Below are 13,311 nucleotides of genomic sequence, written 5' to 3' on the forward strand. Positions count from 1 at the left end.
CCCACCTGCTTGGTTATTCAGTTGAAACCCTCTTTCTGCCCAGCCTTTCCAGCTCTGTCTGGGAGCCTGGGCCACAACATACCTGAGGGCCACCCCCCATAGATTTCCCCAATCCCAGAAACCATCTTGAACAAGTGTCCTGTCCCCTGGGCTGCTCCCTGTTCAGGCCTTCTGTCTTCAGGCCTTTGACCAGCTCATGGCCTCTGGATCTTAGTCCATTCAAGTATGACTTCTATGAGCCAACCCAGATATAGCATTTTCTTTTTCCTTCTCATGTCTTCCTCTCACCCTTCTCTCTCCCATGTTCCTGTTCATGTATCTTATTCTAGGGCCGTATTATTGTATACAAAATGTCATGGTTACATCTCTCTTTAGAACAACTCCGACTCCATCCCCATTTCTTCCACAAGAGGCAGCTCTTGGGTCCACGGAAACAAATGAGAGTGACACACAGTGAGGGATGCCCCTGCACATCCCTTCCCAGCCCTCTCATTCCTGTGGTTTTTTCAATTCTAGTCCAAGAGGCCCAGCAGCAAAGCTGGAGGTGAGATCTGAAGAAAGCTGGAACCATGCTGACGTTGTGCGCTACGAAGAAGCAGACTCCACTCCTAGAAAGCCCGCCATCAATGCCCATGAGAGAGATGGGGTTCCCCAAATCTGCCGTGTATGTGGGGACAAGGCCACTGGTTATCACTTCAATGTCATGACATGTGAAGGATGCAAGGGCTTTTTCAGGTACAGTTACCTGTCAACCTTTACCCACCTGCCACCTCTGACACACCTGGTCACATCTAACTAAGGTTCTGCCATTGGCCCAATGGGTACCATCTCAGGGCCTCAGCTTGACCTGTTTCCCAGGTTCAGAGTGGGGGCTGGTGGCCCATCCAAATGGCTCTCAGGAGAGTCATTTGTCTCTCAGAGGCTCCTTCATCTTCTGTCTTCCCCCTACCCTGGAAAGGTCCCTTTCCATTAAGATACCCATTTGTTTCTCTATGTATTCTTGAGTAAAATAGCAAATCAGTCAGTAAAAGAGGAAAGAATTTGAAAATCCTAAATGCAAGTGTTCAGATCAGTCTTCTGGAGTGGTCGTTCAGTAAAGAATGGCATAAAGTAAATGAAGACGACAACAAGACAAGCTCACCTAGAAACAGACAGAGAGGTCCCAAAAATTAAGGACTAAAAGGTCCCAGCTCACAGCAAGGCAGGCGGGACAGAAGGCTCACGTAGTCAGCTGAAGAAAGAGAAAGAACAAAGCTCAATGCAGGGCTCTGACCAAGAGGAAGGGAAGCCGACCAGGAAAGGAGGGGAGTAGAGAAACGACTGTGTGAGAAAGGTTCTCAGTCTGCCCTCGGGAGGGCCTGGTGTGAGAGAGCAGCTCCCATCAGGGGCCACGCTTGGGACCCTCATGCATTTCAGGACAGCCAGCCTGGCTTGGCCTCTGCGGAGTTCTTCCTGGTGGCTGGACATTCAGATGGAAACAAACCCTAGAGCCAAGGCCCACCCTGTAATCCCACCAAAGATGGGCCACTGGTCAGCTGGGTGGGGGACTAGAACCCACAGGAGGACGTCCAGGCTGGGATCAGCCCAGGGAGGGACTGCAGCAGCTCAGTGTGCCCCCAGACACTCCAGCTTCGCTTACGTGGTCAGGCTTGAGCAGTTCTCGGGTACCATGGGGTTGGGTTGTCCTAGGGCGGGTCCAGAGGTGGCTGTGTTCCAGAGAGAAATGAACGCCCATGTTGGTGGGTTCTAGCAGAGGCTTGACACAGCCCCTATGTCAGGCTGCCTTCAGCAGCAGAACACTCCACTCAAAGTGGTTCAACAATAAGGAAAACATGTTACCTCTCATTTCTAGAAGTCTGAAGGCTTCAGGGTTGGTGAGTTCAGCAGCTCAGTTCTTTTCATTTTTCTCTTCTGCCATCCTATGTGAGAGCTCTGATCTCAGCCTGCTGCCCTTGGGGCAGCATCACGCAGGGGCCACGGGCAGCAACCACAATGCTCAGCCAAGCATCAGAAAGGCCCACCTCCACCGGCTCCGTGGCTTAGCGGTTAAGTGCGCGCGCTCTGATGCTGGCGGCCCGGGTTCGGACCCCGGGAGCGCCCCGAGGCACCACTTCTCCGGCCAACGTGAGGCCGAGTCCCACGTACGGCAACTAGAAGGATGTGAACCTGTGACATACAACTATCTACTGGGGCTTTGGGGGGAAAAAACTGAATAAATAAAATCTTTAAAAAAAAAAAAAAAAAAAAAAAAAAAAGAAAGGCCCACCTCCTCCTCTCTCTAAGAACAAGGAAACCCCCCCAGAAGACCCTCACCTCACATTGGCTCAAACTGGGCCCCAGCCTACTCCTGAACTGGTCGCTAGCAAGAGCACCAGACATATTCTTGAGCTGGGCGTATGCCAACATGGCCACACGGAGGAGGCGGACATCTGAGCCAGATCTGGATTCTGCCGGCAGCATCCGTGTAGACTGCCTTGGGGTGTGGGGTCCTCTGCTCGCCTCCCTCCACTCAGGTGCTGCCCTGGGACTCCCAGAGCGAGGCAGAATATTGTAGTGGTAAGAGCTGAGATTTTGGTATCGCGGACCTGGCTTCAGATTTCAGCTTGTCCTCTACCTGGAGGGATAGCAATCCATCTTCTCAAAGACTCAGTTTCCTCCTCTGCATCAGACAGATGACGTGATGGATTCCATAGAGTGTGAGAACTGGATTTGCAAAGCTCTGCACAACATCCAGCCCTGCATCTGATCCATAGCACATTGTTCATGAGCGTGAGCAACCCCCTTTACCATTCTGGGTGGACTCTCAAGGAAGATCAGGGTTTGGCAGGGGAGGGGGTGGCGCCAGTGAAGAACATGCCCCCTGGGCTGGTCACTCGCCCCGGGCCTCAGGCATCAGGCCTCTGTGCTCAAGCCTGCGGGTCGGTCATCAGGAGCACAGCTCAACCTCCGGGTTCAGCCCCCAGGGCCCACTCTGCAGCCACACCTGTCGTTCCTCATTTTCCACACTGCGGGACCAGAACCAGAGGCCAGAGCTGAGGAAGAATTGGCTTCTTTCCATTCAGCTGTGAAAAGGGGGAAATAACTTTAGGGCCGCACTGATTGGGTCTTCTGTGGGAAGTTCAGGATGCCTGGGCAGTGGGGAGAGGGTGGTTGTGCTGGGGCCTCTAAAAGGCATTGACCCCAGTGTCTCCCTACCTGGGGCAGCTGTGCCAGGCCGTGTGGCTGCAGGGCCCGCATACTCCACTGTCACAGGGCTCTGAACCTCTTGGCTCCCCTAGGTCAGTCAGGAGAATCTGCTTCTCCAACAGGGAAGCTGTTATCCAGTGAGGTGGAAAGCTTCCCCATAGTTGACCCCCACCTCCAGCTGCCCCTGGCCCCCCATCTAGGATGGAGGCTGGGGAGGGGAGGGTGCTTCTTATGTTTCCTACATTCCTGGGGCCAGGCTTCCTCTGGCTCTCTCTTCCAAGAAGGAGAAATCCAGGAAGAGGCCACCTGCATGGAAACATGGCGCAGGTCCTCCTGGGGTGCCCGGTGACAAGGGCGAGGAGGTGAGAGGGGAGGAACAGGCACTGGGGCTGGGCCTGGTGCTGAAGCACCCTGAAAATGGCACGGGCAGCCGGTGCCTGTCAAAAGCACAGTGGGAATGTCGCAGGAACCGTTTCCTCCCAGCTCTCCCTCCTCCAGAGACTCCTCTAGGGGGGCCCCCCTGTCGCTCTCCTGCGAGCCCCACCCAACTCAGAGGCAAAGGCAGGGCCCACAGAGGGTGTGACTAGTGTCCCCAGTGTGGGGAGGGGACAGGGAGAGAGAGAGCGGTGTGGCCTGGAGCCCCTGGCTCAGGGAGCCAGGCGTGTCCCCTGCAGCCTACCTTCCGCTCTTTGTTCTCCCCCAGGAGGGCCATGAAACGCAATACCCGGCTGCGGTGCCCCTTCCGGAAGGGCACCTGCGAGATCACCCAGAAGACCCGGCGACAATGCCAGGCCTGCCGCTTGCGCAAGTGCCTGGAGAGCGGCATGAAGAAGGAGAGTGAGCAGCGGGATGTGCCACGGGCGGGTGTGGGGGGCGTGCATAGGCACTATGACCTGATACGGGCGTGCCCAGGCTGAGCAGGAATGGACGGTGGGGATGTGATGGGCATGCGTGCAGACCTGCACTGCGAGTGTCCACATGTGCGCAGGCGCATGGGTCGGCTGTGACCTGTGGGCAACAGCTCAGCCGCCCACAACACCATGGCCCCATCCTGTGGGCACTGGAGACGTGGAGGGCACTTTAGTCTCTGCTCTGGGAGGTGCGCTTATCTCTGGCCAGTGTCGTGCCCCTCTCTCCCCTCAGTGGCTCTTAACGGGATTCTTTTTGTCCCCTTCATAAATGTTTTAACCAAATTGGGGAAGGTCAATTTGAGGGAGGGAAGCTGGAGACACATGGTGTGACATGACCCCCAACCTTCCAGCGGCTAGTGCCCACCCACTACCCCAGACCTGGTGTCTTCCAGAGGAACTGTTTGCAGACAGGTGACATGGAGTGCTCTCATTCTACCTGTCAAGCTTTGGTATAATTGTGCCCCCAGGTCACTCTGAGACTGATGGGGAAAAGGCTGGAAGCTTCCAGTGCATATTTATCTCCATCGATCACAGAGTGACCCTAGGCAGTGGGCGGCCTCTTTCAGGAGCCAAGTTCCCTGGGCATGTGGGCAGAGAGCCTCCCACAGACCAGCTGCGAGTGAGGCCCTCACTGGCCGTCCCTGCTCTCTCCCGCAAAGTTCCCCACAGCTTTGCTCTGCACACACAAGTGGGCTCCAGAAATCCATGGAAGACCCTAAGGCTCCAGGCCACATAGGAAGTGGCCAGAGTTGGTATTTCTTGCTAAGCAGTAGCCCCAGCTTCCGGGGTCTTGGAGAGCCGGGGGGCCTTGGGGGACTCTGAGGAGTCTTGTTGGTGTCTGATCCTCCAGAAAAGAGCAATATTAGGTGCATTTACTCAACAGCCATTATGTACCAGGAGCCGTATTAGGCACTTTCCATGCAGTGTCTCATTGTAACAGCAGTGTGAGGTGAGCACTGTCACTCCAGATAACCAGGAAGGAAACTGAAGGCAAGAGAGGTGACAGAGCTTGTCAAGGTCTTGCCGCTAGAGAGCAGCAAAGCCGTCACTCAAACCCAGCGCCTTTTGGTTCGGAAGCCCCCACTCTCCCCACTGTTCCACAAAGTTGTTACAAACCCCACAGCCTCGGGCAGCACACCAGCCACACCTCATCCCTCCGTCCTTGCCCAAGTGTTTCTCCAGAGGAGCCCACAGACCTCTCAAGTCTGGAAAAGGGCTGGTTCTCGTCAGCAGCCCTCTCCCTACCGCTGCCTGGAGGGGGTTAAGAGGGGCCGAGCTTCTGGCAGGTGACCGAGCTTGCTCCTGGCTGTCCCTGCAGTGATCATGTCCGACGCGGCTGTGGAGCAGAGGCGGGCTTTGATCAGGAGGAAGAAGAGGGAACGGATCGGGACTCAGCCCCCCGGAGCCAAGGGTCTGACAGAAGAGCAGCAGATGATGATCAGGGAGCTGATGGATGCTCAGAAGAAAACCTTTGACACCACCTTCTCCCATTTCAAGAATTTCCGGGTATGAGGCTTTAGAGCTGGCTCAGCTCCTGTGCCAGCTCCTTGAAACCCCAATCTCACTCCGGGGGTTCTCCAAGTGTGCTCCCTGGACCAGCGGCAGCAATACCTGGGAACTTGTAGAAATGCAGGTTCTCAGGTCACCCCAGACCTCCTGAATCAGAAACTTGGGGTGGGGCCTAGGGGTCTGCGTTGTGACAAGACCCCCAGGTGATTTTGCTGCACACTCAGGTCTGAGACTGTCTGCTTTCTCCCTCCACAGCAGGAGAAATTGGTCTGAGCGATAAAGGGAGGGAAAGCTGAGGTGCCCCAGGGCTGCTGGCATTCAGGGCTTTATGAGGACAGGGTCAGGACCTGCTGGGGGTGTGACTTTTGTGAACTGGTTTTACTGATCTAAGAACGGTTAGTGACCTCAGCAATGTTAACCACGTCTGACCCAGTGCCTCCTCCTCTGGTGCTCACGGGTGTCTCAGGTGACCTGCCCAGCCCAGAGAACCAGTTAGCCCAGAGGCGCCGTCTGTTCTTTCCATCTGTAGCTCCAGATCCTTCTCTCTGAGTCTCCTGAGCCCAAGGTCAGGGATGCTTGGGACACACGGATGGTGGAGGCCTCCCCTCACCTTCCACTGGGGCAGGGAGCAAACCCATCTCTGACCAGGCAGGGGTGTAAAGGACCAGTATTTCACAGATCCAGAAAGTGCACCACCTGATGCGAGAAGACCAGAGAGAAGAAACAAGTGCTCTCTGTGTGTGTGTGTGTGGGGGGGGCCGGTGTGCACACGCGCCTGCAGTCGTGCATCCTCTCAGGCTGCAGCTGTGGCTGTGGGTGCCCGTCGGGGGCTTGTATGAGAACGTGTTTGGGAGAATACGTGCCGTCTTTCTCTCTTCTCTTATCTCCCGGGCTCATCTCCCAGCTGCCTGAGATGCTTAGCGGTGGCCATGAGTTTCCAGAGTATTTGCAGTCTCCATCAGGGGAAAAAGCTGCCAAGTGGAGACAGATCAGGAAAGATCTGTACCCAGTGAAGTTCTCTCTGCAGCTGCGGGGGGAGGACGGCAGCATCTGGAACTACAAACCCCCAGCCGAGAGCAGCGGGAAAGAGATCTTTTCCCTGCTGCCCCACATGGCTGACATGTCCACCTACATGTTCAAAGGCATCATCAACTTTGCCAAAGTCATCTCCCACTTCAGGTAGGATACGGGGGCTGGGTGGATGGGTGTGGAAAGGAGCGGGAAATGGCCAGCAGATTCAAAGGGTCTGAATTTGGGGGATGTTGGTGCCAAAAGACCCTCCCTTATCCCTGTCCCCGGAGGCACCTGGCGCTATTGGGGAATGGAGCCCTCGCTGTAGGGCTCATTCGCTTTGTGATTGTGGGCCTGCCATTTAACCTAATTGTGTCTCAGCCTCCCCACCTGCTGGATGGGAGCTAATAATGCCTACCTTGCAGGGCTGTCATACAAGACAACATCTGCAGAGCATCCAGCACATACTTGGTGGCCATTCAGATAGGAATTCCTCTCCCTGATTCACCCCAAAAGGGCAGCAATCAGAAGTTCCAGAGCACAGAAGGAGTGGGAAGGAAAGAGAAGGAAGTCCAGAGGGAGAAGGAGAGAGGCAGGAACAGACGCTGGCTCTCTGGCAGTCTGCTGCCAAGAGAAGGCTGGGAAGGCCTGAGGAGGATGGGTGGTCCTGAGAACCAAAGGGTCGGCACTCCTCAGAGCTGGGCGTGGAGGCAACAACCGAGAGCAACTGGTTAGCGAGCAGCCCTGGACCCTCCTGGCGTGGTGGCCACCACAGCCTCATGAGATGTGGTCTGTCAAGGCTGGAGGTGGCACTGGGCTTATCTTTCCTGGGGTCGGCCACCTGGCCTTACACAAGGAGCCCCTGATTCCATCAGCAGCAGAGGGCAGGTCATATTCCAGGAGCCCACAGGCTCCCCTGTGACCCTGTGGGTGACGCACAGCGCTTACTTAATGGGATGAGGGTGGCCACAGGCTGGAGTGGGGTTCAGATTGTGGCAAATTAGGTCAAGGGAGCAGGCACAGAGGCCTCCTTACACACGTGGACCTTGGTGGATCCCCGCTGACATCCGATGACCCACAATTTAACACCAGGGTGGAGGGCACTCGCTGTTTCTTGTGACCACAGTTTTGAGCACAACCACCCCAAGAGGTAGGGGTTATTATCACCTTCATTCTACAGATAGAAAACTGAGCTTCAGTAAGGTGGAGGGACTTGCACAGGGTCACAGCTGATCAGAGAGGCCAGCTCCGGAAGCACAGAGTGTGGAGCTCAGAGCCGGCCACCTGCCAGGTGCTGAGCCAGGCCCTGGGGAGACACAGAAGAAGAGCAGTTTCATGGCCTTTGTTGCTCGGCATCATGGATCTAAAAGAAGGGTGGGGTGTGAGGAAAAACAAGGGACAGAATTCCTGAGGAGAGCAAAGCCGGGCAGAGGGCCTGGTCCAGAGCCAGCCAAGAACGACCTCTCGCCCGGGCTCCTTCAATGGGGAGTTGGGGCCCCTCTCGGGTTGGGAGGGGTGTCAATCTAACCATGAATATCAGAGGCAGCCACTGTGGCTGGGCCTGTGCTCAGTGCTGGGGGTGGGGCTCAAGGCATCCAGGCTGCCTGGAGAGAAACAGTAGGAATATCGAATCCAAATAGACAGCAGGAAGCAAATATCCCCGCTGCATGGAACTTGTGCCAAAGGAGGGGCACCTGCATTCCGGAAAGACTTCTAGGAGGCACAAAGACAGCTTGGCCTGAAGGGCTAGCAGGATTTACTTAAATGGAGTTAAGGGGCAATCATTCCAAGTGGGGAAACTGAGGCAGAAAGTATGAGGCGAGGGACCAGGAGCCAAGGCATTGGCTGTGGGTCAGCAGCTGTGCAGGGAGTTGGAGGAGATGGGACCAGGCTGTAAGGACCCTGGATGCCAAGCTACGTTGGCAGTGGAGAGTCCCTGAAGGTAGCAGGAGACTAGAGGAAGGTGGAAGGGAGGAGTTATCTGCTTGGCTGGATTGTGAGGGGAGAGATTGGAGGCAATCGGAAAGCAACTGCAGGAATCCTCAGGGGTAGGAGCCCACCCTCCCCTCCCCCCAACACCCCCAATTTCTGGACTATGGGAGTAGGTGCTGGCCTGTGGTGGCTTCCCAGGAAGCTGGCATCCCCTCCCGTCCTCACTCCAGGGACTTGCCCATTGAGGACCAGATCTCCCTGCTGAAGGGGGCCACCTTTGAGCTGTGCCAACTGAGATTCAACACAGTGTTCAACGCAGAGACCGGGACCTGGGAGTGTGGCCGGCTGTCCTACTGCCTGGAAGACCCTGCAGGTGCCTGAGAGCCCCTGCCTGCCCTGGCAGAGGGAGGGGAACACACCGTGGAGGGAGGAGAGGGGCCGTGCCAGGATATGCGGGTCCTGGGATCGTAGGGCAGAAGATTGGGCGATGGGAAAACAGAACTTGGTAAGGGAAATCTGGGTCTTGGGTCAGATCCTGAGAAGTTTGCCCCTCCCCCCTCCCCCCACCCACAGGTAGCTTCCAGCAGCTTCTCCTGGAGCCCCTGCTGAAATTCCACTACATGCTGAAGAAGCTGCAGTTGCACAAGGAGGAGTACGTGCTGATGCAGGCCATCTCCCTCTTCTCCCCAGGTGAGGCCCCGCCTGTCCCACCTGGCTCCCCAGGCTTGCTCACCCCCTCAGCCGTAGCTGCAGGGGGCAGCAGCCCCTCCTCTGTGCCGCGGGGAAGGTCCCAACCTATGGGCTTGCCCCCCACTCACTGCACAGGCGGGATGGGGCCTCTAGCTGGCTTTTCTTCAGGCCAGTGGGGTGAGGCACAGCCTTCCTAGTGCTCCCTCACTTCCCTGCCTGGGTGTCTCCGGTTCTGGATGGTGGTTAGCTGGCCATTTGCCCTCTCTGGGGGGCACCGAGCTTGTCTTTACCCCCACGGCCTTGCTGGCACCACACTGCCTTCGCTTCCCCACCAGACCGCCCCGGCGTGGTGCAGCGCAAGGTGGTGGACCAGCTGCAGGAGCGATTCGCCATCACCTTGAAGGTCTACATCGAGTGCAACCGGCCCCAGCCCGCCCACCGGTGAGCAGCAAGCATGGAGAGTGCGAGGGGGTCCCTTGGCCGCCCTGCCCTCCATACCCTGCCTGTTCTGGGCCTCTTGGGGAGAGCAGACTGGAGGTGCTCCTGGGGCAGCCTCTGATGACCAGGACTTTGGGGCCTGTGCTGTGACCTCCCCTAAGGCCTCCTGCCCAGGCAGCCTGAGCTCCAGCCCAACAATGGAGAAACCTGAGGAGGCCCAGAGGCCACACCCAGGTGACAGGACACTGTTCCCCGAGACACAGCTCTCCTCTGCCCAGAGCCCCCCACACTCTTGTCATCAAGGGGTGGGGACAGCCGGGTACTCTCCTGAGGCTCCTACAGGCTCTTCTAGCAATAGCCAGCAATAACCAGAATGATGATAAAGATAACAATCATGATGATAATAGTAAATAAATCTATAACAGCTGTTGAGAAGTGCCAACCCTGGTGCCAAGCAGTTTACATGTATTGTCGCCTTTAATCTCGAAAACAGCCTCACGTAGTGGGTGCCACTACCACCCCGCAAGGGACTGGAGGCTCAGGGTGACTGCCCCGGGTTCCACAGCCAGACAGGTGGAAGCTGGAGGTGGACCCAGGTGGACCAAGCCCACAGCCCACACTCTAAGCAGCACTAACAACCACCCAGGACAAACACAGCAAACGGGATAGGGAACGCCTTAGTTTTTTCTGGTCACAACCCAAAGGGGAAGGCTGCTCAGGGCTTGGCCAGACAGGGGCTTCCACCCCTTCACTGGCCCTTGCAGTCCCTGTGACCTGGTGCCCCCAGGCCCAGGTCATGGCGGGTGAAGGTCAGCACTGGGTATGCTGGTGTGAACCTAAACCTCGAGTCTTTACTTGGCCTGTTCTTTTGAGCTTGGCATCCTGGGATGCTGGGGTGACTTGATTTGCTCAGTCCTCCCCCGTATGGAGCCAGAAGGCATCACGGGGAAACTGAGGCATGAGGTGTGGCCCAGATGCTAGATCCCAGGCTATATCCAGGAAGTGATTGCAGCCTGCAGCCTCTGCCCCCATGACTACTCCACCCGGTCTTGACCCCCAGCCATTAACCAAGGCACTGATTTCCCCCCAAATTGACCTGTGCGCTTGGTGCCTGCAATGCTTAGGTTTTCCCACGGAAGTCTCTGTGTACAAGAGGATAAGGTGCGAGTGGAGAGTGCAGGTCCACACCTCAGTCCCCCAGGCTGTTCTGCCCTTCTCATCTGCAGGCTGAAAGAGAAGCTTAAGGAATTCAACCGAGCCTTGTCTCTTGGCTGACCTGAGATGTCCTGAGATTAAAACCTCCAAATTTGTGCAACTTCAGAGCGGTCCCAGGGTTGGCGGGTCGGGACAAGGGCGGGCTGCACCCCCAACCTTTCCTCTGACTGGCCTGCAGGTTCCTGTTCCTGAAGATCATGGCTATACTCACTGAGCTTCGCAGCATCAACGCCTACCACACCCAGCGGCTGCTGAGCATCCAGGACATACACCCCTTCGCTACCCCGCTCATGCGGGAGCTGTTCAACATCTCAGATGGCTGAGTAGCTGCCCCTTGGGTGAGCCCCCGTGGGGCAGCCAGAGCCAGAGCCCTTGGAGCCGCCACTCCTGGGGCTCTGGGACAGATGGACACTGCTGAGAGCCCACAGTGCGCTACAGGTCCTTCCTCCACAGGGAACTCACAACGACAGCTCTGAGGATGCTGGTTAGCATTCCTCAGGAAGGGGACATGGGTCCTCCCAGCTCCCAGCTCAGTCTGTGGAGAACAAAGCCATCGACCCTTAAATGGAGAGTGCACTATAGGTCAGGCCCATTGATAGGCAAGGCCACCCTCCCCTTAGAAAGCCCTGTGGTCTGGGGATTTAGTGTTATGGTGGGAGAGGGGAAAGGTGGCTGGGGTTGGGCCATCAGAGGGGCTGTGCCCACACCCAAGTTCATTAGCTTCTTGGGTATTTTCGCTGCTACCTCTAGTACACCTGTCTCCCACTTCTTACTCATTCCCAACCCACAGCCTCCTGTCCTGAGCTGCTCTGTGAGTTCCAGGCCTGTGTCCATCAGCAGGTGCATTAATGACTGTGGGAGTATTCTAGAGAGAAGCCAGAAGCCTGCATCAAATGTCAGAAGCTGCTCATGACTTCCTTCTGTGTCTCTTCTTCCCTCCTTCTGGCACCTCATTCTGTGTCTCTGTATCCATTCAAACATGGTATTAAGCGCCAATAATAAGCAACCTGCTGTGGGGTATACAACACTGACTCAGACATGGACTCTGACCTTGAAGACTTTATGGTTCAGTAAAGAAAACAAAGCAGAAACACACACAACTTTGATCAAAAGGAGAAGTGATAAGTGACGTAAGCGGCACAGGGAATTTCTTCGTGTGGATGCTGAGCTACGCTGGGTTCTCTGTGCACTCGGGGACCCGACCGATGGATCCCTGGGACCTGTGTTCGTGGCAGGAAGGGCACTAGCTGGCTGTGTGCACGTGTGTGTCTGCCCCACATCTGAACTGGGGCTTGGGTTTGCTCCCGAGGCTGGAACACTGGGGTGCTCTCTGTGACACGGCAACGTTGACAGGCAGTTAATAAATGTGCTGGATATGCATGCACCATGTTTCCATTTACACATTTATTTTCAAAGCCAAAGAGTATGAAAGTGTCTGCTTTGTTTATAGCCATTTTGAATAAAATGATTTTGCATTTTCCACACATTATGTTTTAACTAATTTTACATAAGGCATTCCCCACCTAAGAACTAGGCTTAGCAAATATGTTCCTGAGTTTAATGTCAAATCAAGTTAAGAAGACTTACATAATTAACTTTGGCTAGAGATTTAAATCTTTTTTTTTTTTTTTTTGCCTTCTTTTCCAGGGAAAAAAGAAATGTGGGGGGGCCGGCCCAGTGGCATAGTGGTTAAGTTCTTGGGCTCCGCTTTGGCGGCCTGGGGTTCGCAAGTTTGGATCCCGGGCACAGACCTACACACTGCTCATCAAGCCAGGCTGTGGTGGCATCCCACATATAAAAATAGAGGAGGATGGGCATGGAAGTTAGCTCAGGGCCAATCTTCCTCAGCAAAAAAGAGGGAGATTGGCAATAGATGTTAGCTCGGGGCCAATCTTCCTCACCAAAAAATAAATGAAAAGAAATGCAGTGGTGGGAAAATAGACGTTTTTCTATTTTTTTTACTATTTATTTTACTATTGACCTTTACACATCTGAAGACTTTTGGTTGTAAGAAGATAAAAATGCATGATTTGACTTGGTTTGCTCATAAGATGATTGTTCTATATAAAAATTTAAAGTATTTACATACCATAATTAAAAATATAGTAACTGAATTAACTTTAAATATCTCATTTTGTTGCAAATGAAGCTACAAGTAAGGAACAGATACTCATTTAGCTTTTACTATTTTACAGAAAGCAGGCCAAACTTTGAGAACATAAGAAATCATTGACACTATAAATCAAAGCAAGCAAACATATTCCCTGTCACCCTCCACATTTACCAGCCTCTTCTGCATCAAGGAGACACAGAACACACTCATTTTTAGAAAAGAAACTGAGGGATAAAAGAGCTCCTCTCTCCAAATACAATGAATACAGCTTTCACCCCCAGGAATTTGGTCTAAATATACTTATTT

The 13,311-nt window shown here is 54.7% G+C and overlaps 1 protein-coding gene across 1 annotated transcript; it reads left to right on the forward strand.

Annotated features, from left to right (window-relative positions):
* Positions 1 to 514: 514 nt before the first annotated feature.
* Positions 515 to 11,390, forward strand: NR1I2 (nuclear receptor subfamily 1 group I member 2). The gene is made up of 8 exons (XM_004436612.3): positions 515 to 735; positions 3,890 to 4,023; positions 5,416 to 5,603; positions 6,511 to 6,785; positions 8,780 to 8,922; positions 9,123 to 9,239; positions 9,575 to 9,680; positions 11,071 to 11,390. The coding sequence occupies exons 1-8, from the start codon at positions 704 to 706 to the stop codon at positions 11,213 to 11,215; spliced, it is 1,140 nt and encodes a 379-aa protein (XP_004436669.3). The 5' UTR covers positions 515 to 703; the 3' UTR covers positions 11,216 to 11,390.
* Positions 11,391 to 13,311: the final 1,921 nt, after the last annotated feature.

This window comes from Ceratotherium simum, chromosome 15, assembly GCF_057802395.1.
Source record: "Ceratotherium simum simum isolate JZ-2026a chromosome 15, ASM5780239v1, whole genome shotgun sequence".
In the NCBI taxonomy this organism is placed as follows: domain Eukaryota; kingdom Metazoa; phylum Chordata; class Mammalia; order Perissodactyla; family Rhinocerotidae; genus Ceratotherium; species Ceratotherium simum.

What these genes read in the sequence shown, in the direction of transcription:
- NR1I2 (XM_004436612.3), top strand. Translation starts at nt 704, where the DNA reads ATGACATGTGAAGGATGCAAGGGCTTTTTCAG. An exon ending in GGATGCAAGGGCTTTTTCAG is followed by an intron (nt 736 to 3,889) that starts GTACAGTTACCT and finishes GTTCTCCCCCAG; the next exon opens with GAGGGCCATGAAACGCAATA. An exon ending in AAAGTCATCTCCCACTTCAG is followed by an intron (nt 6,786 to 8,779) that starts GTAGGATACGGG and finishes TCCTCACTCCAG; the next exon opens with GGACTTGCCCATTGAGGACC.